Genomic DNA, 24,266 nt, shown 5'->3' on the forward strand with positions numbered 1-24,266 from the left:
CTGATGTGGGGCTCGATCCCATAACGCCGCTTCAGCCCATTTCTTAACTGGATTGTTTTTTGAGAGTTGAGTTTGATAAGTTCTTCACAGAGTTTGGATACTAACCTTTTATCAGATATGTCATTTGCAAATATCTTTTTCCATTCTGAAAGTTGCCTTTTAGTTTTATTGATTGTTTCCTTTGCTGTGCAGAAGTTTTTTTACCTTGATGAAGTTACTATGGTTCATTTTTGCTTTTGTTTCCCTTGCTTCCATCAACATGTCTAGTAAAAAGTTGTTATGGCCTAGGTCAAAGAGGTTACTGCCTGTGTTCTCCTCTATGATTTTGATGGTTTCCTGTCTTACATTTACTTCTTTCGTCCATTTTCAATTTTTTTGTGTGTGTTGTAAGAAAGTGGTCCAGTTTCATTTTTCTACAAGTTGTTGTACAATTTTCCCAACACCATTTGTTGAAGAGACTGTCTTTTCCATTGGATATTCTTTCCTGCTTTGTCAAAGATACAGTTGTTCCATTTCTTCCAAAATCCATTTCTGTGTTGTCTATTCTGCATTATCGACCTGTGTGTCCTTTTGTACCAGTACCATAGTGTCTCGATGACTACAGCTTTGTAATGAAACTTGAAGTCTGGAATTGTGATGCCTCCATCTTTGCTTTTCTTTTTCAGAATTTCTTTGTCTATTCAGGGTCTTTAGTGGTTCCATACAAATTTTAGGATAGTTTGTTCAAACCCTGTGAATAATGCTGGTGGTATTTTGATAGGGATTGCATTAAATGTGTAGTTGCTGGGGTAGTATAAAAATCTTAACAATATTTGTTCTTCCAATCCATGAGCATGGAGTGTTTTTCCATTTCTTTGTGTCATCTTCAATTTCTTTCATAAGTGTTCTGTAGTTTTCAGAGTACAGATCTTTTACTTCTTTTGTTAGGTTTATTCCTCGATATCTTATGGTTTCTGTTGCAATCATAAATGGGATTGATTCCTTGATTTCTCTTTCTGCTGCTTCATTATCAGTGCATAGAAATGCAACAGATTTCTGTACAGTGATTTTGTATCCTATGACTTTACACTGTGTATCAGTTCTAGCAATTTTTTTTTAGTGGAGTCTTTTGGGGTTTCTACATACAGTATCATGTCATCTGCAAATAGTGAAAGTTTGACTTCTTCTTTCCTGGTTGGATGCCTTTTTTTTTTCTTTATGTTGTCTGATTGCTGAAGTTAGAACTTCCAGTATTATGTTAAATAACAATGGTGAGAGTGGACATCCCTGTCGTGTTCCTGACCATAGAGGAAAGCTCTCAGTTTTTCCCCACTGAGAATGATATTAGCTGTGGGTTTTCTTTGTTTTTGTCTTTGTTTTTGTGTTTTTTACATATGGCCTTTATGATGTTGATTTATGTTCCCTCTAGCCTTACTTTGTTCAGGGTTTTTATCAAGAATGGATGCTGTACTTTGTCAGATGCTTTTTCTGCATCTAATGAGGGGATCATATGGTTCTTATCCTTTCTGTTATTAATGTGGTATGTCATGTTTTGTTTTTGTTTTTCTTTTTAAGGAGTTTTTTTTTTTTTAAGATTTTGTTTTATTATTTATTTGAGAGAGAGAAAGAGAACAGAGGGAGAGTGAGAGGCAGAAGCAGACTCCCCACTGAGTGGAGAGCCTGATGTGATGCTCTGTTGCAGGACCCTGAGATCATGAAGGAAGTCGAAGGCAGACGCCTAACCAACTGAGCCACACAGGCGCCCCACCTGGTGTATCATGCTGATTGATTTGTTAATATTGAACCATCCTTGCAGTTCAGGAATAAATCGCACTTCATTGTGGTGAATGATCCTTTTAATGTACCGTTGGATTTGATTTGCTGGCATCTTGTTGAGAATTTTTGCATCCATGTTCATCAGGAATATTGGCCTATAATTCTCTTTTTAGTGGGGTCTTCATCTGGTTTGGGAATCAAGGTAATGCTGGCCTCGTAGAATGAGTTTGAAAGTTTTCCTTCCATTTCTATTTTTTGGAAAAGTTTGAGAAGAATAGGTATTAGCTCTTCTTTAAGTGTTTGGTAGAATTCCCCTGGAAATCCATCTGGCCCTGGACTTTTGTTTGTTGGGAGATTTTTGATTCCTGATTCAATATCTTTGCTAGTCTGTTCAAGTCTTCTATTTTTTCCTGTTTTAGTTTTGGTAGTTTATATGTTTCCAGGAATTTATCCGTTTCTTCCAGATTTTCCAGTTTGTTGGCATATAATTTTTCATACTGTTCTCTTATAGTTTTTTATATTTCTGTGGTGTTGGTTGTTATTTCTCCTCTTCTTGTTTGTGACTTTATTTATGTGGGTCCTTTCTCTTTTCTTTTTGGTAAATCTGGCTAGAGGCTTATCAATTTTATTAGTTTTTTCAAAGAACCAGCTCCTGGTTTCATTGATATGTTCTGTTTTTTTAAGTTTCTATATCACTTATTTCTGCTCTAATCTTTATTATTTCCCTTCTTCTGCTGGCTTCAGGCTTCGTTGTTCTTTTTCTAGCTTCTATAGGTGTAAGGTTAGGTTGCATATTTGAGATTTTTCCTTGCTTCTTGAGGTAGGGTTGTATTGCTATATACTGCCCTCCTATGACCATTTTTGCTGCATCCTGAAGGTTTTTTTTTTTTTTTAAAGATTTATGTATTTATTTTAGAGAGAGAGTGAGAAAGAACACGAGTGAGGGGGCTGCTGAGGGGGAGAGAGAGAGAGAATCCCAGGCAGGCTCCACGCTCAGCACAGAGCCAGATATGGATCTCGCAACCCTGAGATCATGACCTGAACCAAAATCAAGAGTCAGACACTTAACCAGCTGAGCCACCCAGGTGCCCTCGCATCCCAAAGGTTTTGGACCACCGTGTTTTCATTATCATTTGTTTCCATGTATTTTTTATTTCTTCTTTAATTTTCTGCTAACCTATTAATTCTTTAGTAGCATATTGTTTAACCTCCACGTATTTGTGGTCTGTTTAAATTTTTTCTTGTGGTTGACTTCAAATTTCAGAGCATTGTGAGCTATGCATGTGAAACTATGCATGGTATGATCAATCTTTTTGTATTTGTTGAGCCTGATCTGTGACCTAGAATGTGATCTTTTCTGGAGAATGTCTCACGTGCACTGGAAAAGAATGTGTATTCTGCTGCTTTAGGATGAAATGTTCTGAATATATCTGTTAAGTCCATCTGGTACAGTGTGTTATTCACAGCCATTGTTTCCTTGTTGATTTTCTGCTTAGATGATCTGTCCATTGATGTAAGTGGGGTGTTAAAGTCCCCTACTATTATTGTATTATTATCAATGAGCTCCATTATGTTTGTTATTGTTTTATATTTATCAGTACTCCCGTGATGGGGGCATAAATACTTACAACTGTTTGATCTTCTTTTTGGATAGTCTCCTTTAGTATGATATAGTGTCCTTCTTCATCTCTTGTTACAGTCTTTGGTGTAAAATCTAGTTTGTCTGTTATAAGCATTGCTACTCTGGCTTTCTTTTGACTTTCAATGGCAAGTTTTAAGTAGGTGTGCTCTGGTCTACTTGTTAAAAGAGACCTGATGCTGTTTCCTCTAGAGCTGAAGCTTTGCAGCACTCTATGGTCAATAGACATGGTCCGTGTGGGAGGTTTGTGCTGTGGGAGGGGCCCACTGCACTTGTTCTCAGGCACACTTGCCCAAGAAAAGCAGCACCTGCAGAGCACAGGGTTGGGGGGGGGGGGGCTTGGGGTAAGNGGGGCTTGGTGTAAGTGGTTTAGGCTGCCACTGTGGGTGCTGTGTTGCTTACTGAAGTTAGTTTATGCTGAGGGATGGAGGAGAGAAAGGGCACCAGCCTCCTCCCTTGGCCCCAGAGAGGAGAGTTTGCACCCATCTATCCAGGAAGCCCTCCCAGGAGAGCAATCTCCTGTTGTGTATTCTAGGCATCCCTCAGATCTATGCCTTCACCTTTTCTGTGTCCAGGCCACCTGCCTGCTCAGCAGTTCAGGCATTGTCACTCTTATATAGTCACTCATTCGTGGCCAGTCAGGACTTGATCATCTTGTCTTACCCTTTTTTATATCCATCTACTCCTCTACTTTTAATTTTATGCCATTATTTAAATCTGATGGTCCATTCAGCCCTTGGCAGTTGCAAAGGATAAGGAGCTTGGTGGTTTATACAGATACTAACATTTTCTACTGTCTCATAGTAACATTTTTCAATGATTTGGTCTGTGGGTTGTTCAAAATGTTTCTTTAAAAGGCAGAAGTCTTGTGGTCAAATAAATTTAGCAAATGATACATACCATGTTTTGCTCTTACAAAGTCTCAAAGCACACTAGCAAATGAAGTGCTCTGAGAAGTCCAGAAGCAAAAAAAAAAAAAAAAAAAAAAAAAAAAAAAAAAAAAAAAAAAAAAANAGAAAGGGCAACTTTATTTAACCCACTATTTTCTCAACTTATGTTTGAACATCTCCTTGTAACCCTATATAGAGCTAGCCTACTTTAGCACTCATTGTGGGAAATGCTGTCTTGAAATTATAATTCTCTCCTCCTTTGTTACTCTTTCTCAGCCATGACAAATCTCCTTATATTTCCTTTTTCTTTCTGGGCATGTTTGTTTTAAGCCACATTTCCAACTTGCCATATTTGTTTTTCCTGTTTATTAAGTCTGGATTGCATTTGAAGATGCTGACTCTTTGGAGCTCTGGATATTGTGTTTTCTTCATCGATAGCTCTCCTAAAGATTTGTGAAGTCCACATTACCACCTGATAGAGCAATAGGATTTGCCTTATAGTGATTTTGGATTAAGATCCTTCTGCGTCCATCAGCTTGTTATCACAGAGATGTGTTGTTCTGTCCCTCATTAATTGTACCCATTCTTATAAGAGAAAACATCACAAGTCATGTCAGTCATATCTACCTACAGTAAATGAGTTTCTCAAATCTTTTCTTAGTGAAAATTTCTAGAGATGGAATAAAGTATAAATATACATGGGATGGGTGTCACCAATATGGGTGTTTTAACACTAGAGAATTTTACATGGGACCTGCTTTGTAGGGGTGTGTGTGTGTGTGTGTGTGTGTGTGTTTTCAATCTATGAACTTACATGTATAAAATATGCTCATCCCTAAAAAAGATTTCCCCAGCTTTCCTTCATGCTACCACTAATCCTATCCAGGCTGGAAGTGATAAATTGAGCTCTAGGATGCAAATACCATGACTGATATGCCCCCTGGATCCTGGGGCACTGTGGTGAACAATTACTGATGAACTCCCTGTTCTCATGGCTCTTACATCTAGTGGGGTGAAAATAGCCAATAAGCAAACAAATAAATAGGTAGGGATAAACACTTTTCAGACCATTAACACAGGGGTATGTGAGTGTGACCGGATGACAACTTTAGAATGAATGATCAGGGAAAGCTTCTTACAGAGATGACATTTAGGTTGAGGTCCTAAAGAAGCAATAGCAATGTGAATAAGAGGAAGGGTTGAAAATGCAAACACTCTAAAGCAGGACCCCACTTGAGGTGGCTAAGAAACCAAAAGGCCAGGGAAGGGAGCCTCATGGGTGAGTAGGAGAAAGAGAGTTGATGAGCTCTCTAAGGGAGGCAGGAGTCAAGGCACATGGTTCTGTTAGCCCTGGTAAGGATTTGACAATCATTAGCATATAGGCAGTATATTGAAAGCGAAAGACTTGGATGAGGTTGCCTTTGGGGAGTGAGTAGAAAGAAAAGGGAGGGGCTCAGTATAGATTTAGAACAGTCAACATTTAGAGGTTGAGCAGAGAAATATGGGGAGAAAGTCAGAAGGGACTGCAATAAGTGAGGGTAGTTTAGATGTCTGGGAAGCCAACAGGAGAAAGTATTTCAAAAAGGAGGCGCTGGTAAATGCTGTTGAAGAAGTGGAGTAAGAGGAAAACAGGTGTGCTGAGTTCAGTGGCAACATGCAAGTCCTCGATGACTTTGACAAGGGCAGGTTCAGTGTTCATTAGAATGGACTGAAGACAAATATGATCTGAGAAAGCGCAATCATGGGTACAGAAATAGAAATACAGATATAAAGGTCAAGGTTTGTTTGTTTTAAGGAAGGATTTATTATCTTTAAATTGGGTAGAGTAGATTGAAAGAGATTAATAAAGATGAGAATGGGAATAGGAGCCACACCTCCTTGCCTCCTTCTCCTCTCCCCATACTACCACCACCAAGGAAATGTGAGGCAAGATTCTTGGGAGGGAAGGAGGAAATGATAATAGGAAAAGACAGAAGCAGGAAACTTACTACATTGTGGACACAGAGTATGGCCGCTAGTGCGTAAGGCCTGTTTGAATTTGAGAGACTCAGGACTTTTTTGGTTTTTTAATTGATCCCTCCTACCCAACACCATTCTAATCCACAAAGCAACCCCCAGAGGTAGTTCCCCCTATAGGAAAAGAAGCAGACATGGAGAAGTAAATAAACTTGGCCAAGGTTAGTAAGTGTTGGAGTTTAGCTTTGGGCATGTTTAGCTTTGGGCATGCAAGGCAGAGTTAGGCTTTATGATCAAGAGAGAGGGATGCAAGGGAGTTAAATGTTTGCAAGAGAGTGTGTGACAACAGTGGGATTGAAGCTGAGTAAGGAGGGAAGTGAAGACCCAAGGTCATAGATAATGAACAAGTTGGAGGTCAAAGGTGGAAGAGTGGCCGTGTTGGGAGAACTGGAGATGATTTGGAAGAACAGGAGGTGTGGTTATTGGTGACAACATCACAGAGTGAGTGGCTCATGTGGGATAGAAGAGCAGATCACCCGAGTTGAAGTTAAGGAACTGGGAGGTCAGGGCCTGTCTCACGGATCTGTCATACAAGAGCCTCGTCCTTCTTTCCTTGCAAAAGAGAAACTCAGAGCCTTGTGCTTGTGGAATCCTCAGATAAAGTGTGTGCTTGTCCTAGGGCACGGAGAGTTAGGGCAGTGCAGACAGCAATGTCAGCGGTCTCCCTTGGGTTGAAGTGTCACCCCTTTCCCTCTCTGTCCCCCACCGGTAAACTACCCAAGGCCAGGCATTCTTGGCCCCAGGGCAGAGAATTCTTGGCTGGGGAGAGGCAACGAGAACAATGGTCCACTCCTCTCACCAACAAGAGAAGTGTTCGTTTTTGGCCAAGTGAAGGAAAATAAAATAAGCAAACTGCCTGGCGGTGACAATTCTCTGGAAGAGAAGTGAGAAATACCCACTCCATTCCCCTCTCCAGCACCCTCGCTTGGACTAATGCAGCTGTCTTCTTTTACTCCACTCACAGGTTAGAAGGTCCTGCTTTGACTTCCAAATTAATGCTACTTATAATTGTTTATAAGCCACATCACTAACTCTGGCATTCACTATATTGTAGATGGCTTTTCTTCTTACAGCTCAAATTAGGTACCTTTACCTTAGTCTTTGTTTTTTCTTCATTTCTTATGTCAATCATTCTAACTTGAGTGCCCCTCAACATTGTCCGTCATCCCTCACTTTGGGCTCAGCCCATTTTCTGTGGCTCTTCCTTCTTAGAGCCCACCCTTCCTGCTCTCAGCAGGGTCACTTGCCAAAACATAGGGTCTGATCACATGGCTGCTTTGCTTGAGAGACTTTGATGGTTCTCCAAATTATTTTATTTAACATAGAATTTCCTGCAAAATCGTCTCAAGTTACTTTGCTCCAACCACACCAAACTGCACTATTTTCTAAACCACAGCCCAGTTAAGAACTTTAGAGGTTCTAAGCACTGAAAATATTTTGCTTCTTTTCCTTTCCCATAGCTTAACAACATTAGTCTGTAATTTAACATTTTATTGTATGAAATAATGTGGAACTTTGACATAAGCTGAAAATTGGCTATTTTCTAGAGTTTTGTGAATTTCTCTTTCTGTCTTTCTGTTAGTGCTCTATCTTCGCTGATCCCCCAAGGAAATGCCCAGTTTGACTATTGGGTATTTTAACACTGCCCTCAACACAAATATGACTCTGCTTTTGTTTCAGAAGTTTACTTCTGACTGGAAAGTCTGTCCTCTTTATCGATTTTGTTAACTCCACTTGTCCTTCAAGGTTCTGCTCAAATGTAACTTTGTAAAGCTTTCGCTGACTCACCCAGGAGTAATTGATTGCTCAGCCTTGTGGTATGAGCCTCTAACAGCCCTTGTTCTGTTGTGTTATAGTAAATTATCTGTGTGTCTGGCCCCTCTGCTCCTATCCCCATGTTACATCATTAAATCCTCACAATTACCACATAATGTTAAGTATTAGGAGCCCCATTTTGCAGATGAGTAAACTGGAGGGTCTGTCGCCCATCTCACACAAGCTATTATTAAGACCTGATGTGACAATGGATATAATTAATTTATAAAAGACTAAGCTATATAACTGGGAGGCATTATTTTTTATATATTACTTTTGTGTGGTAACAGATGTTTACATTTTCTTCTTGCCAATAATAGAATTTATTATCTCCACACAAGGAAATCCTTTTAATATCAATTAAAACTAAGAATGCCACTATGCTCAGGTGCAATGCAGATAATGAGGGTAGCGTGCCCCACACGTTTCAGGTTCATCTGGTCTTCCTGAAGAGGAGCTGGAGCTCAGGTCTCTGAAGGGGAAAGGCTAACTCATTCCCTGGTTGTACCTTTTCCTCCCCTTTCTCTCCTGCTTTATTTTTCTCACCCTCATTATTCTTTATGGGGGTTTTTAGTAGAGCTCAGCACCATATCCCAGGAAGAAAAAATTATAGTAGATAAATGTATGATGAGTGGCACAAAAAAAACAAGAGTAATCTTTTAAATTTGCCATAGAATGTAATCTTTGGCAATTCAAAAAACAAGGACTTCTAGCAAAATTCCTAAGACCAGTTTTCTTCCTTTGGGCCTTAAGTCTGTTTCATTCTTAGCTAGTCTTTTAGCTTAACCAGTCTCTCAGCCACACTCTTCTTTTTCTTTAATTAGCATCAGGAGTTTTCATTAGCTATTTTATGACTTGTTTGTTAGTGGTCCCAATTAGCTTTGCTGTGGCCTTAAATTTGTTTGACATTTACTATCTTACTATATACAGGATTTTATGGTTAATTTTCAGTGTGTACAAGCTAGGCTTCTGGTCATTACACTTTTTACAATGTATACATTCACATTTTATAGAATCTCTTGTATCTTAACATTTTTCTTTATAATTTTATATAAATGACAGGCATCCAGTTGTCAGCCTTCTTCGATCTCTATGCAGGTAAATATGGAAACTAAATAAATATGTATCACTCCGTTAATGGTAAGTTTTTCAGGAAATAGAAAAATATATTAAGGTTTCGTGTTTCTGCAAAATAAAAGAATTTAATGAAATGTAATTTGGCTTTATACCAAACTCTGTTTTTCATTCTACATTTATTGGACACATATGCTCGAAGTATTGCCCAGGGACCTGGGAATAAAGTAACATTTCTGCCTCCAAGTTGCTGGACTATATAGTGAAGAAGAATTATAACAAGTCTAGTTATTGCATAGATCTAGGCATGTTTTATTTCAAAGTGTGTTATTCTCCCTTTGTTCTCCACTCTAAAACAATACAAGACAAAAGCCATCATCCCAGCAATAATATTCTTCTTTAAATTTTGTGTTAACCACTTACATTCCTGTAATTTGCCAGGTATTAGGGACACTGATTAACAATACAGAAAAAGTTCATTATGGGGGCGCCTGGGTGGCACAGTGGTTAAGCGTCTGCCTTAGGCTCAGGGCGTGATCCCAGTGTTCTGGGATCAAGCCCCACGTCGGGCTCTTCTGCTATGAGCCTGCTTCTTCCTCTCCCACTCCCCCTGCTTGTGTTCCCTCTCTCGCTGGCTGTCTCTATCTCTGTCAAATAAATAAAAAATCTTGAAAAAAAAAAAAAAAGAAAAGGTTCATTATGTTCAGATCAAAAAGGAAACAATAAATGTAAAAAATGTAATAAAGGTAAGTGAATGGATTTGAGTAATGGTTAGTGCTGTTCTTTTCAACAGTGATTTTTTTGAGTGCCTGCTGTATGCTAAATGCTGATGTATCAAGTAAATCATGTAGGGTGAGGGCCAGGGAGCTGTCTCATCTTAGCTGTTCAGGGAAGGCCACTCTGAGGAGATGATATTTGAATTGAGATCTAAATGACAAGTAGAGGCAGAGAGTTTTTTGACTTGGGTCCTGAGAGTCTGTAGATAGAATTCAGAAAACTTGGTGGGATGCTTGGATGGGAAAAATAATTCCATTTCTGTTTTCACTAGACTGACTGAAATTAGACATTTTCTTCCACTTGAATGTATTCTATTTGAATACCTCAGCAGTATTACCATCACCTGTGACTTTGTGATTAGTATTTTCATACCACATCTCAGATATTTTGAAATATCATCATTGCTTTGAAATTATGGTATTTCTTAGGTCTGCCACTAAATCTGGCTAATACGTTGTGTTAATCAAGAAGCACACATGGGATGCCTGGGTGCCTCAGTCGTTAAGCGTCTGCCTTCGGCTCAGGTCATGATCCCAGGATCCTGGGATTAAGCCCCGCATCGGGCTCCCTGCTTGGCGGGAAGCCTGCTTCTCCCTCTCCCACTCCCCCTGCTTGTGTTCCCTCTCTAGCTGTGTCTCTCTCTGTCAAATAAATAAAATCTTAAGAAAAAAAAAAAAGCACACATAATTACAGTATCGGTTATGTATTCCTATGTAATCACCGAACTCGTAGAGGCTTCAAACAATACCCCACGAATCTGTGGATCAGTCATTTGGGTTGTACTTGGCTGGGGAGTTCCTATGGACTTGCCTGGGGTCACTCCCATGGCTGCTGTCACCTGGCAGCTCAATGGAGCCAAATAACCCAAGAAGTCTCACTCCCATGCTCAGCAGCTTATGCTGACTGTGGGCTGGGCCAAGTGGCTCCATCAGGCTGGCCTGGTTTCTTCATACTGTGGCAGTGTTCCAAGAGAGCAGGAGCGGCCAGGCCTCTTGAGGCCAAGGATCAAAAGTCCCACTCACTTCTACTGCCTTCCGTGGGTCAAGGCAAGTCAGAGACCAGCTCGGAGTCAGTTTGAGAGGAGACTCCACAGGGAAGTATGATTAATTTGGGACCGTTACTATGATAAACTACCTGATTACCATATCATAATTTTTAAAATATTGTATTAACTTAATTTTAATATAATCGGTATCCTTTGTAATCCTTTTACGCTACAAGCAAGGAAAATTTCCCTCCTCTCTTTGGCTGAACCAAAGAATTAAATTGACATAAGACAGATAAACAAGAAGAAGGCATAAAACTTTATTTTTGAAATGGGTACACGGGAGTCTTTTGAGGGAAAATAAGGACCCAAAGAAGCTGTTAGGTCCCAAAACATATATGCCTTTTTTACACAAAGAACAATGAATTGTGGGGATGTGACAAGATAGGATAAATTAGGCTAGACACAGTAAATTGTGGGATAGTGAGTAGGAAATGTATGGAGAAACTAATGGAAGATCAGGGTTATTTTGGTAGGTTTGTACAAGTCCATTTTGGTGCTAACTCTCAGTGTCTGCTGGTAAGAATGTTCTTCTCTTCTGGTACAGGGAGAGCACCTTTCTCAGGGGCAATTTTGTGTCCTGCTTTTAGGTAGAAAGGGGAAGGGCAGAAAGCCCTTCCTGCATCTCCTGTTTCTCAAGGGCCTGCAGCTCAAAATAATCAGTATGTTAGAGTGGCATGTTTTGGAGTGGTATGCTCAGAACCCTTTCACTTCATCACCTTCAGCATGTTGTCAAAGAAAGCCATGGTGCAAATGAGTTTAAGAAGCCCTGATTTGGAGGGAGGGAGTTCTGGGAGGGGAAGTGCAAAGCCTCAAGGCGGGAGCGAGCTGGCAAGTCCAGCGTGGTCGTGGTCAGGGAGCACGAGGAAAGCTACTGATGCTGAAGCGAGTGACCAAGGGCTTGATAAAGGCAGGTCAGTCCATGTGGCTTATTGGGAAACTTGTGATGGACACTTCCCACACCACCCAGAGTATGGAAAGTTCGTGTTGTATGTATACTAATCTATACTTTTCTTTTACATTTCATAATATGTTGTAGCTATATTTCTCTTTTAATATAGGACTCCTCATTTTTTCCTCATTCTTTTTAATAATTTTATAATGCTCAATTCAATGGATGCATGATTATTTATTTATGGAAACATTTAGACTGTTTCTAGTTCTTTGTGTAAATATACATGGATTTTTATTTACCTCTATGAAAATATACTCAAGTGTGATTTTTAGATGTAGAATTGCTGGGTCTCATGGCTTTTAAACGTTTTGACAGATATCACTCCATTGCCATTCAAAAAGAAGGTGGTACTGACTTCCGTTCTATGAGGTCTTTTTATTATTATCTTTAACCACCAAGAGATCTGCACTTTATAAAGTCTAGAATAAGAAAGTTTTATATTGGCTCTTTATTCTGTTGTTTCAGAACAATGAGATGGTGGAGCTACAGAGAATACGGATGAAGGATGAAATCCGAGAATACAAATTCCGAGAGGCCCGCCTCCTTCAGGACTACACTGAGCTAGAAGAAGAAAATATCACATTGCAGAAACTCGTGTCCACATTAAAGCAGAATCAGGTAAGGGTCAAGGAATTTTTTAGTTACACTCCAGTTGAAGCCACATCTTCTGACCACGAAGGTTAAATCTTTTTACTTCTCAGAAAGGAACTTGTCAAAATCACCTTAATCTTCCCACAATATTTATGTGCTGAAATTTCCCAACCCTCCTATTTAAGCTGACATTTAAAAGGCAAACCCAGAAGGATAATTTACAATAAAGCTTTGCTGGATAAGACCCAGAATCTTTGTTTATCCTTTAGCTCTGTGTTAACTTATTTTAGGTGGAAGTGAAATGTATTATAATCAATTTAACCTGACAACTTCTCATTAAAAGCAGTCCCTTCTCGCTTTCTCTCTCTCTCTCTCTTTCTTTCTGTAAATTACTTTTAAATCATACATGGAAAGGGATTATGAAATATAAATCAGTAAGAACAAAATTATAAGAGAAAGATAATATCTTTTTTTTCCAGCTATAATGTGACCAAAAACATTGCATGTCTACACTAAAGTTTTTTTGGTAGTGAGGCTTAGCTAGCTTAATTGCTTTATTTTCCTGATTGGTTTGCATTGTGGTTTGTTACAGTAAGTAACAAAAGTACGTAACTTAGTAAGTAAACTTAGAGGCCAGCCTAGATGTATGCTTTTACTTCTACTCCCTTCCAAAGCTCTTATCTCTATCCAAAACTACTTTTGGTTTTGATAGATACAAGGGTTAAGAAGGGAAAGAGAGAATCCAGAAGGAAAAAAAAAATGCGTGTATTGACACAATTGAAATTTGACTTCTGATCACTGCCACTTCCTCCAGCTTTGGAGTGTTGAGGGAACAAGATGTCTGCCAGGGAGCACAAAGGGTGGTTTCAGACCATTAAAAAGGGTTACCAGGATATCCCCTTTGTTTTGACCTCAGTCCTTCCCCTTTAAGCACTGACTCACTGTGCGTTGTGTACTGAGGGTTGACAGTATTGTAGGCATCTCAGGTCTCAGCTTGGCTGGGGTCAGTGGATTCACAGTAAAGAAAATCAGACTGAGAAGAATTTTTTAAGTATGCTCAGAAACTTCTTAAGAAGGGTATTTCGTTTTTGGGGGGTGGGGGGTTACTGATGAAGAATGCAGAGGACTTGAAGCAAATGTGCTCGAAGTGCAGTTATTTGAAGTGGTCATTATTCCCAATTCCTACAAATCCTCTCGGTTCTGTGCACAGGCAGAGGGCTGTAGCCTCCCATCCCTGCATGTGGTAGACTAATTTACTCAGGAGGTTAATTTAGGCCAATATTAGGTATTTTTGAAAGTCTTCCAAGGTATCCTGCGAGTATTCATTAACCCAGATGCCGTTTTTGTGGGAATTTGTACTATTAGCCTGGCTGATTACTGTTTATGGTTTACCCATGCCCTTCCACCAGTAATTGAAATATGGAAATCAAAGGCTTAACTCAGAAGTTTGAAAAAAAACAAAACAAACAAATGGGAAAATGTACACATCGCTTTAATTTTATTTTCTGGATGCAATATGGTAATTTTCCCAATTAAGTGTCTAATTAATTAACTTGAAATTATTTCCTGCACAAAGGGCCAGTCTGGCTTATTTCCTGACAAGTGGATATACTGTAGTGGTACAATGAAGAAAATGCTGGGTTTTGTTTTTTGGGTTTTTTCCTACTTTTGGCCTTTATTGACAGGAGTTAGAATCCATCATAGACTCTGTTTCTAATTAATGAAGCATTCAGTATAATATTTTATGTAGAAATGCCACATTTTTTTTTTCAAAGAGATGACAAGTCTAGCTTTCAATCTCGCAACTGCTCTGCATGTTGCTTTGTACTGGCACTCCCTATACAAAATAGACCTGGGCTGTCAGAGTTCTCTGAGTAGCCAAGCTACTAACATTATAAAATGCTTAGTTCAAAGAACTAGAAGATTCTTCCTTTTCTGAAGTTCCATTTTTCTTTTAGCTATCTATTGATTATTTTCTAAATGACTGTTGTTTAAGTAGCACTTTTCTTTCCCTATATAGTTTCTATATATTAGTTGTTTATTTTCCATCCCCCTGAACTATAATATAGTATCTAGAATAGAGCCTGGCCCATAGAAGGCATTAAATAAGTATCTGTTGAAAGAATGAGTAAATTGGTTTTTTTCTTGTTTATATTCACTCTTTAGCTTAGAAAGGAAACTGAAATGTCAGATTATTGTAATTAACCAAATCAAGTTTTATTTGTGATCCTGAATATGAAATATAAAAGAACATCAGAGAGCTGACTTTGAAAACTTAGCCACATCCCTCTGGGTGCCGATGTGGTTCTGTGTACAAAATAAAATCAGGTCCTGTCTTACAAATGCATTTTATACTTTGATATTTTTTAAAACCAAAATATCTGAAAGAAGTGTAGGAAGAAGCAGTAGCCATAAAGAGAAGTCGAGTCGACTGTCAATTCCTCATCAGAAAACCCCAGTGATAAGCAATTTATTAGACCTCTCCAGTAAGAGAACACCCACCTTGGAAGGGCCTCAGTAATGTCTCAAAATGGGAGGTTTAGGGAAAGAGTGTTCATAGGATTTTAGGGTCTAGACTGGGTTGTGCATGGTGGGAAACTGGTTGGGATAGATTGAGTTTGTGACATAAAGGCTGTCAGTTGGGAGGCACAACAAAGTGAGGATCTTGACTTGGGTCTTGGGGAAGCTGTTTTCGTTGGGTCTTATCTTCTAGGAACAAGTATTTCCCACAAGCAGCTAAGTTTTTTATGCCTAGTCCCAGTATTGGTTAACAGGAAAATTTGCCTGACCCCAGTGTTACCTACCAGGGCAGGAAATTATGTTAGCTTCAATTTCTAGAGATGTACTGGTAGGAAGTAGGGGAGAAATAATAAGTCCTATGTCCCTAATACTCACATACTAAACTAAAGCACTCAATGGTTGTTATCTAACCATTGAAAACACTTGTTAAAATTAATAATTCAATCATACTGATATTATGGAGAACATTTCCTCCAGGGATATACTTCTATATCAGGAAATAATATAAGACACCTAGGAAACATATTCAATTCAGCTTGATTTCATTTAACCAGTGTTTCAGGAGTAACTTTCTATGAGGCCATGTACTTTTTTAAGGACAAAAGATATGGTCACTGTCTTAAAGAATTTATAGTCCCAGGAGGGAAGGCAGTCAATAGACTCACAGCCATCCATGTAATTGAATATTAAAAGCTATGTGTTAGATTTGGCAATACAGGACTGGATTAAGATCTTGAGACTTCCTAAACTCTGTAAAGATTATGATACTTACCCCAACCCTCATGTAGTTAAAGAAAAAAAAGTTACTCAACTATGAGGTTGCTAGAAGGAATCACACCAAAGTACTGATTTTTCTAATGGTGACTACTTTGATGCTATCTTAAAAATGTCAGGCGTCAATTTTTTTTTTTTTAAGAAGACTCTGTGTCCAGCATGAATCTCAATGTGAGGCTTGAACTCATGACCCTAAGATCAAGACCTGAGCTGAGTTCGAGAGTCAGACGCTTAATCAACTGAGCCACCCAGGTGCCCCCCAGATATCAGTATTTAAGTGCATTCTCATCCCTGTTTCTTGGTGCTTCCCCTTTGTTGGGGCTCTAATCATCTGATTGAGCCTTATAGTGATGGCACCAGAAAATGACCTGTTGCCTGAATGGGCCAATAAAGACTCTGGAGTTAGGATCAGATTTTTGACGTGGGTCTTGAAGGTTGAACAAGAGTTTTCCAGATGACAGCCTTGGCCAAAGCAGAGAAATATGAGACAGCTGGGTGAATATTAGGAACCTGAACCACATTTGAATGAGTGAGTGAAACTGTCCAGAGAGAGAGATCAGGTTCTATACGAAGTCTACCATCAATTAAATATGAATTATAAAATTTAAAAAATCTGCAATGCAAACTAAATTAATGTCTTCAAGTCTAGCCCAGGAATCAGTAATTTTTTTCTATAAAGTCCAGATAGTAAATATGTTAGGTTTTATAGGCCTAATATATCTCTAACAGTGTCTCTTCCAACTACTCCACTCTACTGTTGTAGCATGAAAGTAGCCAGGGACAAAATAGTATGGCTGTGTTCTAATAAAACTTTATTTACAAAAATAGGTGATGGGCTAGATTTTGTCCGGAAGACACATTAATGTTAGACAACCCCTGGCCTAAGCTATCATTTTAATAAGAATGACAGAATAAAAGGTCTACAGTGCAAACTAAAGAAATGTCTGCAAATGTAAGCTATCAAGTAAATTGCGAGCAGTCAGAGGATTGGTAGAAATACTAGGAAATGTTAGCGAGAGGGTATCCTGAGTTGTCCAGGGAAGGGAAAAGAGAAGGTTAGGAGGAAGATGACTTTACAGTATATAAGCAGGCATGGAAGAAACCATGACACAAGGACCTAGATTCTTTCATCCCAAGCAACTTCCATGATTTGAGTCTTTTCTATCATGGACATGTGAAATTCAGTGATCTTGTAGAGCAGCAAGTGCTGGTTGTCCATCAATATCCATCGTTCCCCTCTCCCAGTGTGTTACCCAGTATGTATGTATGTATGTATGTATGTATGTATAAAGATTTATTTATTTATTTGAGAGAGCAAGCAGGGGAAGGGGCAGAGGGAGAGAGAGAGAGTGAATCCACAAGCAGACTCCCTGATGAGTGCAGAGCCCAATGTGGGGCTTGATCCCAGGTCCTACTGAGATCATGACCTGAGCCAAGACTAAGAGTCAGGCGCTCAACCGACTGAGCCACTCAGGTGCCGTATTACTCAGTTTTTAACTGAGCATAGGGCTATGCAGGGTAAAGACAATATTCTTCACCTCCCTTGTAAGTAAGTGTCATGTGATTAGTACTGGCCAGGGGGCTATAAGAAGTGATATGAGCACCTTTTGAGACATGTCCTTAAAGAGAAAGGGCATGCCTCTTACTTTGACCCACTGCTTGAAACATGACCAAGGTGGCAAGCCACCTTAGATCATATGAACCAGAGTAGGAGGCAGTGCATTAAGATAGAAGAAGCCTGGTTCCTGGATGACCTCATGGAGCAGAGAATCCTACTGGTCCCTGACTGTCTATCTCCATAGTGTGACAGGAGAGAGAACCAAACTTCTATCTAGACTTAATCACTCTTATCTAGGTCTCTGTTACATCAGCCAAACCTACATCTGACCTAAACCTATGTCAAAAACTGTTATCTTAACCTTTGCAAAACAAGCCATTCCACTGAGATTATGTGAAGAAGGGGGGTGGGGTGGAGAGTGGAATAGAAATAGATGAAAATGGCAATGGTCTATGATCCCTATTCTTTCATTTTTAAAAATATTTCTTGGGGTGCCTGGGTGGCTCAGTCGGTTAAGCATCTGCTTTTGGCTCAGGTCATGATCCCAGGGTTCTGGGATTGGGTCCTGCCTCTGGCTTCCTGCTCAGCGAGGACCCTGCTTCTGCTCCTCCCCTTGGCTCACACACACTCACTCTCTTTATCTCTCAAACAAATAAATAAAATCTAAAGAATAAATAAAAAACAAAAATATTTCTTAAAATACAAGTTTAAACTAATATAAACAGTAAAATAAATGTACAACTAAGCACATAGTTTACATTAGTATCTAATATCATAAGGACATAATATTATATTACCTTTTCTAGTTTATTTTTTCATTCACAACAGCAAATGCTTGTTGAAGAGCACGGATTCTGTTGAAACACGATGACGGAACACTGAGGGACACCTGGGTGCATAACAAGTATTTCCTTCTTCTGAGGAGACCACAATATAGTTCTGGAGATAAAATAGTTATTAAAAAGTGGCATGTGATTAGTGTCATGGAAAAGACCTCAAGGAAGTCCTGTCAGCTTAGAGCAAGAGATCTCTTTCACTTGTGGGCTTTCATGACCAAGAGGGTGTTTACACAGGCTCTTTGGTTCTCAATTCAAAGGGATATTGCATTGATAGCAATATATTTTTTTGTTATCAGGTAATCAGTACTGCTATTTCAGATTCTATCCATAAGCATATAAAATTTTTATTTGCTTCATTTTACCCTCAAACATATTTTATTCAGATTAAATTCTTATTGTGGTCTTTTAGCTAATCTGTCTCCGAATATAAAAATTTCCTTATCATTAGTAATTAACTAAAACAAAGTAATAGTGATGATAAAATATTTTCTTGGTTGTAAGTATTCTGATAAACTTATTTTTAAAAAATTCCTGGAGGCACCTGGGTGGCTCAGTCAGTTGAGTGTCTGCCTTTGGCTCAGGTCGTGATCTCAGGTCCTGGGATGAAGCCCTGAGTAGGGCTCCCTGCTCAGTGGGGAGCCTGCTTCTCCCTCTCCCTCTGCCCCTTCCCCTTGCTCATCCTCTGTCTCTCTCTCTCTCACATAAATAAATAAAATCTTCAAAAAAAAAAAAAAATTCCTGTTTTTTTTAAGCAAACAGTGCCCCCTTTTGGTCATTGGTCCCCATAAAAAGAAATCCTAAGACACCTTTTCCATTTCAGCTAAGAATTGAATTTATACATATAAATTATATATAACTTAAAGTATTTATAAATTATGTAATATATATTAATTATATAATAATAATATATTATAAATTATATATGATTTCCAAAGAAACCATCCTATGTTACCTGAAGAGTATATATACTGGGTACTGTTTTAGATTTATTTTGTAGACTCATATCTTACACTGTGCAATTTCTTGTTTTTAGTTAACATACAGTATTATATTAGTTTCAGGTGTACAACGTAATGAGTAGACTAACATTTTGATTTTTTAAATAATTAGGTCTACTGGAGTGGTTCATGGCAGTTTTGTAAGACCCAAATTTTAGTTTTATGAATCTTCTTTATCCTATCTAATTCAGGTTGAATATGAAGGCTTAAAGCATGAGATTAAGCGATTTGAGGAGGAAACTGTGCTGCTAAACAGCCAGCTGGAAGATGCCATTCGTCTGAAAGAGATCGCAGAGCACCAGCTGGAAGAAGCCCTTGAGACCTTAAAAAATGAGAGGGAGCAAAAGAACGTCCTGCGGAAGGAGCTCTCCCAGTACATCACCCTCAACGATAACCACATCAGCATCTCTGTTGACGGACTCAAGTTTACGGAGGACGCGAGTGAACCTAACAATGACGACAAAATGAACGGGCATATCCACGGGCCCCTTGTGAAACTGAATGGAGACTATCGGACTCCCACGTTAAGGAAAGGAGAGTCTCTACACCCTGTTTCTGACTTATTCAGTGAGCTGAACATTTCAGAAATACAGAAGTTGAAGCAGCAACTTATGCAGGTAAGACCTCCTTCAGGGCTGTGAGAGTGGATTTCTTGTAGAGTGCATGTAGCCCGTTTGGGGATTTCTTGTTCTCACATTTTACTTCTAGCTTGTTTTTGAAATATTGCGTCTTCAACTGGCAACTTTGAACGTACAGTGTCCTAGAAAGACCCTGCAGAAGAGGTGTTGCAATCTCTCATGTGTCTCATTTGCATCGTTTTAAGACATCTTAGAGCCACAAAGTAGATTGCAATCAGGTGTGAAGGGAGACAAGCCTCTCCATCTGTTTCTAACAAAAAAATTCAGAAGCTATACATACTAGTGAAATGACAGAAAAAATGAACTTTTCCATAGCAAACAACTGTATGTATAGCTTCAAGAGTAATGGTAGACTTCGCAGAAATACCTTAAGCTTTCACAGACACGAAGGACTTTCAGTGTACAAATTAGCCGGGATATCGTATGATTCAAAATACAGAACAGGGGCACCTGGGTGGCACAGCGGTTAAGCATCTGCCTTCGGCTCAGGGCATGATCCCGGCGTTGTGGGATCAAGCCCCACATCAGGCTCCTCCGCTGTGAGCCTGCTTCTTCCTCTCCCACTCCCCCTGCCTGTGTTCCCTCTCTCGTTGGCTGTCTCTGTCTCTGTCGAATAAATAAATAAAATCTTAAAAAAAAAAATACAGAACAGGTATAAATCTAAAACCAAGGAGTTCTTATTCCAGCATGATCGAGGCCTTAAATTTTTTAGCATCTTCAAATTCAAATGTCTTGTGAAGAGTCTGGCCTTTAAGCTTATCTCACTGTGAAACGGCTTTTCTAGTGTAGGTCTGGCCTCCCTGCCCTACCTTAATCGAGTGCTGATGGAAATCTTGCCTGAGGAACAGTATCCCCACCATCACCATCTCCTGGGGCTTTCTTAGTACTACAAATTGTTGGGCGCCACACAGATCTGCTGAACCAGGTATCTGGTTCAACAGGCTTGTCAGGTGATTAACTTTGAGGCTTGATCTTCAGTCTGTTATCCTCCCAAGGTTCTTTGCATGTCGCTGATAATTAGAGGTTGTCGAGACTCTGGTAGGCATTTATTTCCATAGCAAATGAGGCTTATAATTTTCTGCCTTTACAGAAATGATGACTAAAAAGTGAAATTAGCAGAAATAAATAAGAAACTAGAGAACCAGTGATGTTAATTTTAAAGGCTTATTATTAATAACACATCAAGAGTTAACATATCGTGCACTTTACCTGCCCTATGCTTTTGGCTACTAGCAAATAATTCACTTTCACGGTGTTTAACTAAAATCAGGAAGGCATGGCTGTTGGAAGAAAATGAATTTCATACTTCAGACTTCTACCTGCCTGCAAAGTCCAGTTCTGTGTAGGTAATATTTCTCTATGGCTTTTTGCTCAGTTTACACTAATACAACTAGATTGATAGCAAACATATTTTAAATTTTTCATGATAGATAATTTGTAAGAATTCATGCCCCCAAATTAATAGAATTAATATAAAATTTTTCTTTTTCTTTTCTTTTTTTAAGATTTTATTTATTTATTGGACAGAGAGTGAGACAGCGAGAGAGGGAACACAAGCAGGGGGAGTGGGAGAGGGAGAAGCAGGCTTCTGCTGAGCAAGGAGCCCGATGCAGGGCCCGATTCCACGACCCTGGGATCATGACCTGAGCCGAAGGCAGACACTTAACGATTGAGCCACCCAGGCACCCCTAATATAAAATTTTTCTTAAACTATCATGTTGGTGGCTTTAGGGTACAAAGTTAGTGTGCCGAGACTTTTTGTTTCTTCTTCCTATGGTGGTAGTGCAGAGGGTAACAGGAAGAAGGCTTTTATGCATAAAACAACTCAATGCTTTTCAACCAGGTCAGCTATTGGCTGAAAGCTCAGAGCTGTTTTCTCATTTAATCCTAAATGTAATCTGAAATAATACAAAATTCTAAAAGAGATGAGTCATTTAACAAGAAGAATGATGGAGACAAGTTCTCAGCAAGAGAGTGGTTTGTGGTTGGAGTGTCATTTGCATTTGGGGTGGGACGATTCCTCATCGTCAGAGACTAGTGAGCTAAAAGGGGTCTAGCAACTCTGAACCCAACCCATTAAGTCTAGCTACAGCTCTTCAGTCAACCTGATGACCCAAAGCGCCCCATGTATTTCAGATGCTCCAAGGGTCAACCACTAGTTGGGAACCTGTTAGAGGGACAGCACTTTACTCTTCCATCAAAGGGGACTGCAAAATACCTTCCTGGTTAGAATGGCTTGGTTTATGAGTTAATGTGTGGAGAGTGCTTAAAACAGAGCCAGGCACACAGTAAATGCTCATTGATTGTGAAATATTATTACTATTTCAACTCCATAGTGCCTTTAATTTATTAAGCACTGGATTTATTTAGCTTTTATTAATATTAACTTACTGTTGGATGGTTAGCTCTAGGAGAGTCATCTCAGAAGGGACTAATGTGGTCACTGGTAGGAATACAGAAAGGTAATAGTTAAGTGTCAGAGGGCGAGGTCTGAAAAGGGATGTTCGTTTTGCAAAAAGGGAGACAAAAATCATGGCCGGGGAAACCTTCCCTCAGTACAGCAGAAAACTGTGTACCAGTGCTTAATTCATGTTGACAGTTTGTCAAGATATAGAGGGGCTCAGGCGGGGCTTTATGTTCCAAAATTAGCTCCACGTTTAATTGTGGAAACCAGGCTCAACACAGGAAGGGCTTTGCAGCTTCCAGCCCTACAACCAACAGCACTAATGCATAATTTTGTTTTAGACAAAGTCTTTTGGTAAGCAACATTTTTTTAAAAAGCATATCAACTTTTTCTAATATATTTTGTTGAGTACAAGTATAGCAGGTGTATCTTTGCATGCATGATTTGTTTATAATCTGATAGATTTTCCTTAGCTATGCATCCCTTGGATTTAATTTATATAAGTAAACAAATTATAAAAAAAACATGCCAGGATACATTGCCTAGAAGTTATTGCAATTGCCTGTGATGTTAATGAGGCTCGAAAAGAATATGGCAGTTCTGATACACAACAGTACTAATGCACCTTGCAGCATATACTGTGTGTCAGTACCACTCTCCTGGACCTTCCAAGGAGAAAGCAATAAAATGCACTTTAAGTGGGGCTATCTGAAATGCTTGGGGCCAGGTGTGTTCTGGAATTAGATGTTCAGAATGTAGAAAGGTAATATACAGCATGTGTGATATATTTTGTGACATCCCTAATGGGACCGGATGCAGCAGTAAATGATCAAATAATATTAACATTTCTGTAGTGAAACATGTGGTTATTCATGCTAAGAGGAGAAAATGAGGACCAGAAAAGGTCTCTCATCAGTCAGGTGCAATTTTTGCTGCTAGAGAAGCCTAGAGCTGTCTGAATATCACCACCCAGTGAGTTATGAGAAAACTTTTATTTAAAGCCACTTGGGATTTTGAAATTATGGCTGTCTTAGGCATGGCAATTGCCACACTGTTAGGTAGCTCTCCGGCTTGTGTACCTCAGCTTCTAATATCAGCATACTTTGGATATCACAGCTTGTACTTTCATAGTTCCCTTGTCTTTTAGGATTTCTTTTGGCCGGGGTCCAAAGTGCCTTCAAATCGAACACCTGTGCTTCGTTAATGTTAACAGTTTGTGGAGATATAGAGGGGCACAGGGAGGGATCTAACACCCTGTACCAGGGAATATGCAGCTTTTAAAATTTTCTTCCTTAGAATTAAAGAAACCTTTTGAAAACAGCATACCCAGGTCAAAGAGATCATACCGCCATCTGCTGGGAAATGGTAATAATTAATATGAAAATCGAGGACAACTGCAATTTAAATAATGCCTCCTAGAGTTGTATTGCCCTCAAGACTCAATTATTTCAAATAGATTATACAGCTGACCCTTGAACAACATGGGTTTGAACTGCACAGGTCCACTTACATGCAGTTTCTTTGGGGGTTTTTTTGGGTAAATACAGTACACTACTGTAAAGTTGTCTCTTTGTTATGATTTTCTTAATAACTTTTTTCCTCTAGCTTACTTTATTATAAAAATGTATGTAATACATAACATACAAAATATGTATTAATCAACTATTTATGTTATTGGTAAGGCTTCCAATCAACAGTACTGCATTGTTCAAGGGGCAACTGTAATTGATATTTTCCAGTGACAGCCAAGTACCTTAATTAGTTTTATTAGAATGAAAATAAGTAGACCCTGTCTGGGAAAACTAAATTACTCAATCTATTTAAGGGAGTCTCTGTGCTTATGCTAAAGTTTCTGCCTTTGATAAATAGCCTCTGTTTAACCTCACATTGCAGAGAGTTAAACTAGGGAGAAAACTCTTTGCATTTTTTTCTTCAGCTATATAATTTCACATTTAATGTGACAAAACAACAATGTTTC

The 24,266-nt window shown here is 39.1% G+C and overlaps 1 protein-coding gene across 13 annotated transcripts in view; it reads left to right on the forward strand.

Moving 5' to 3' along the window:
• Positions 1–24,266, forward strand: part of BICD1 (BICD cargo adaptor 1) — a 216,105-nt gene that overhangs the window by 140,622 nt on the left and 51,217 nt on the right. For all 13 annotated transcript variants that reach the window (XR_004621317.1, XR_004621318.1, XM_034645450.1 and 10 more), the window contains exons 3-4: positions 12,432–12,584; positions 19,438–19,863. Coding sequence is in view for 11 of the 13 variants with exons in the window: in XM_034645450.1 (XP_034501341.1) it covers positions 12,432–12,584; positions 19,438–19,863 (579 nt within the window). In the remaining 2 variants the exon portion in view is untranslated. The remainder of the gene's footprint in view (positions 1–12,431; positions 12,585–19,437; positions 19,864–24,266) is intronic.

This window comes from Ailuropoda melanoleuca, chromosome 16, assembly GCF_002007445.2.
Source record: "Ailuropoda melanoleuca isolate Jingjing chromosome 16, ASM200744v2, whole genome shotgun sequence".
NCBI classification, from domain to species: Eukaryota; Metazoa; Chordata; class Mammalia; order Carnivora; family Ursidae; genus Ailuropoda; species Ailuropoda melanoleuca.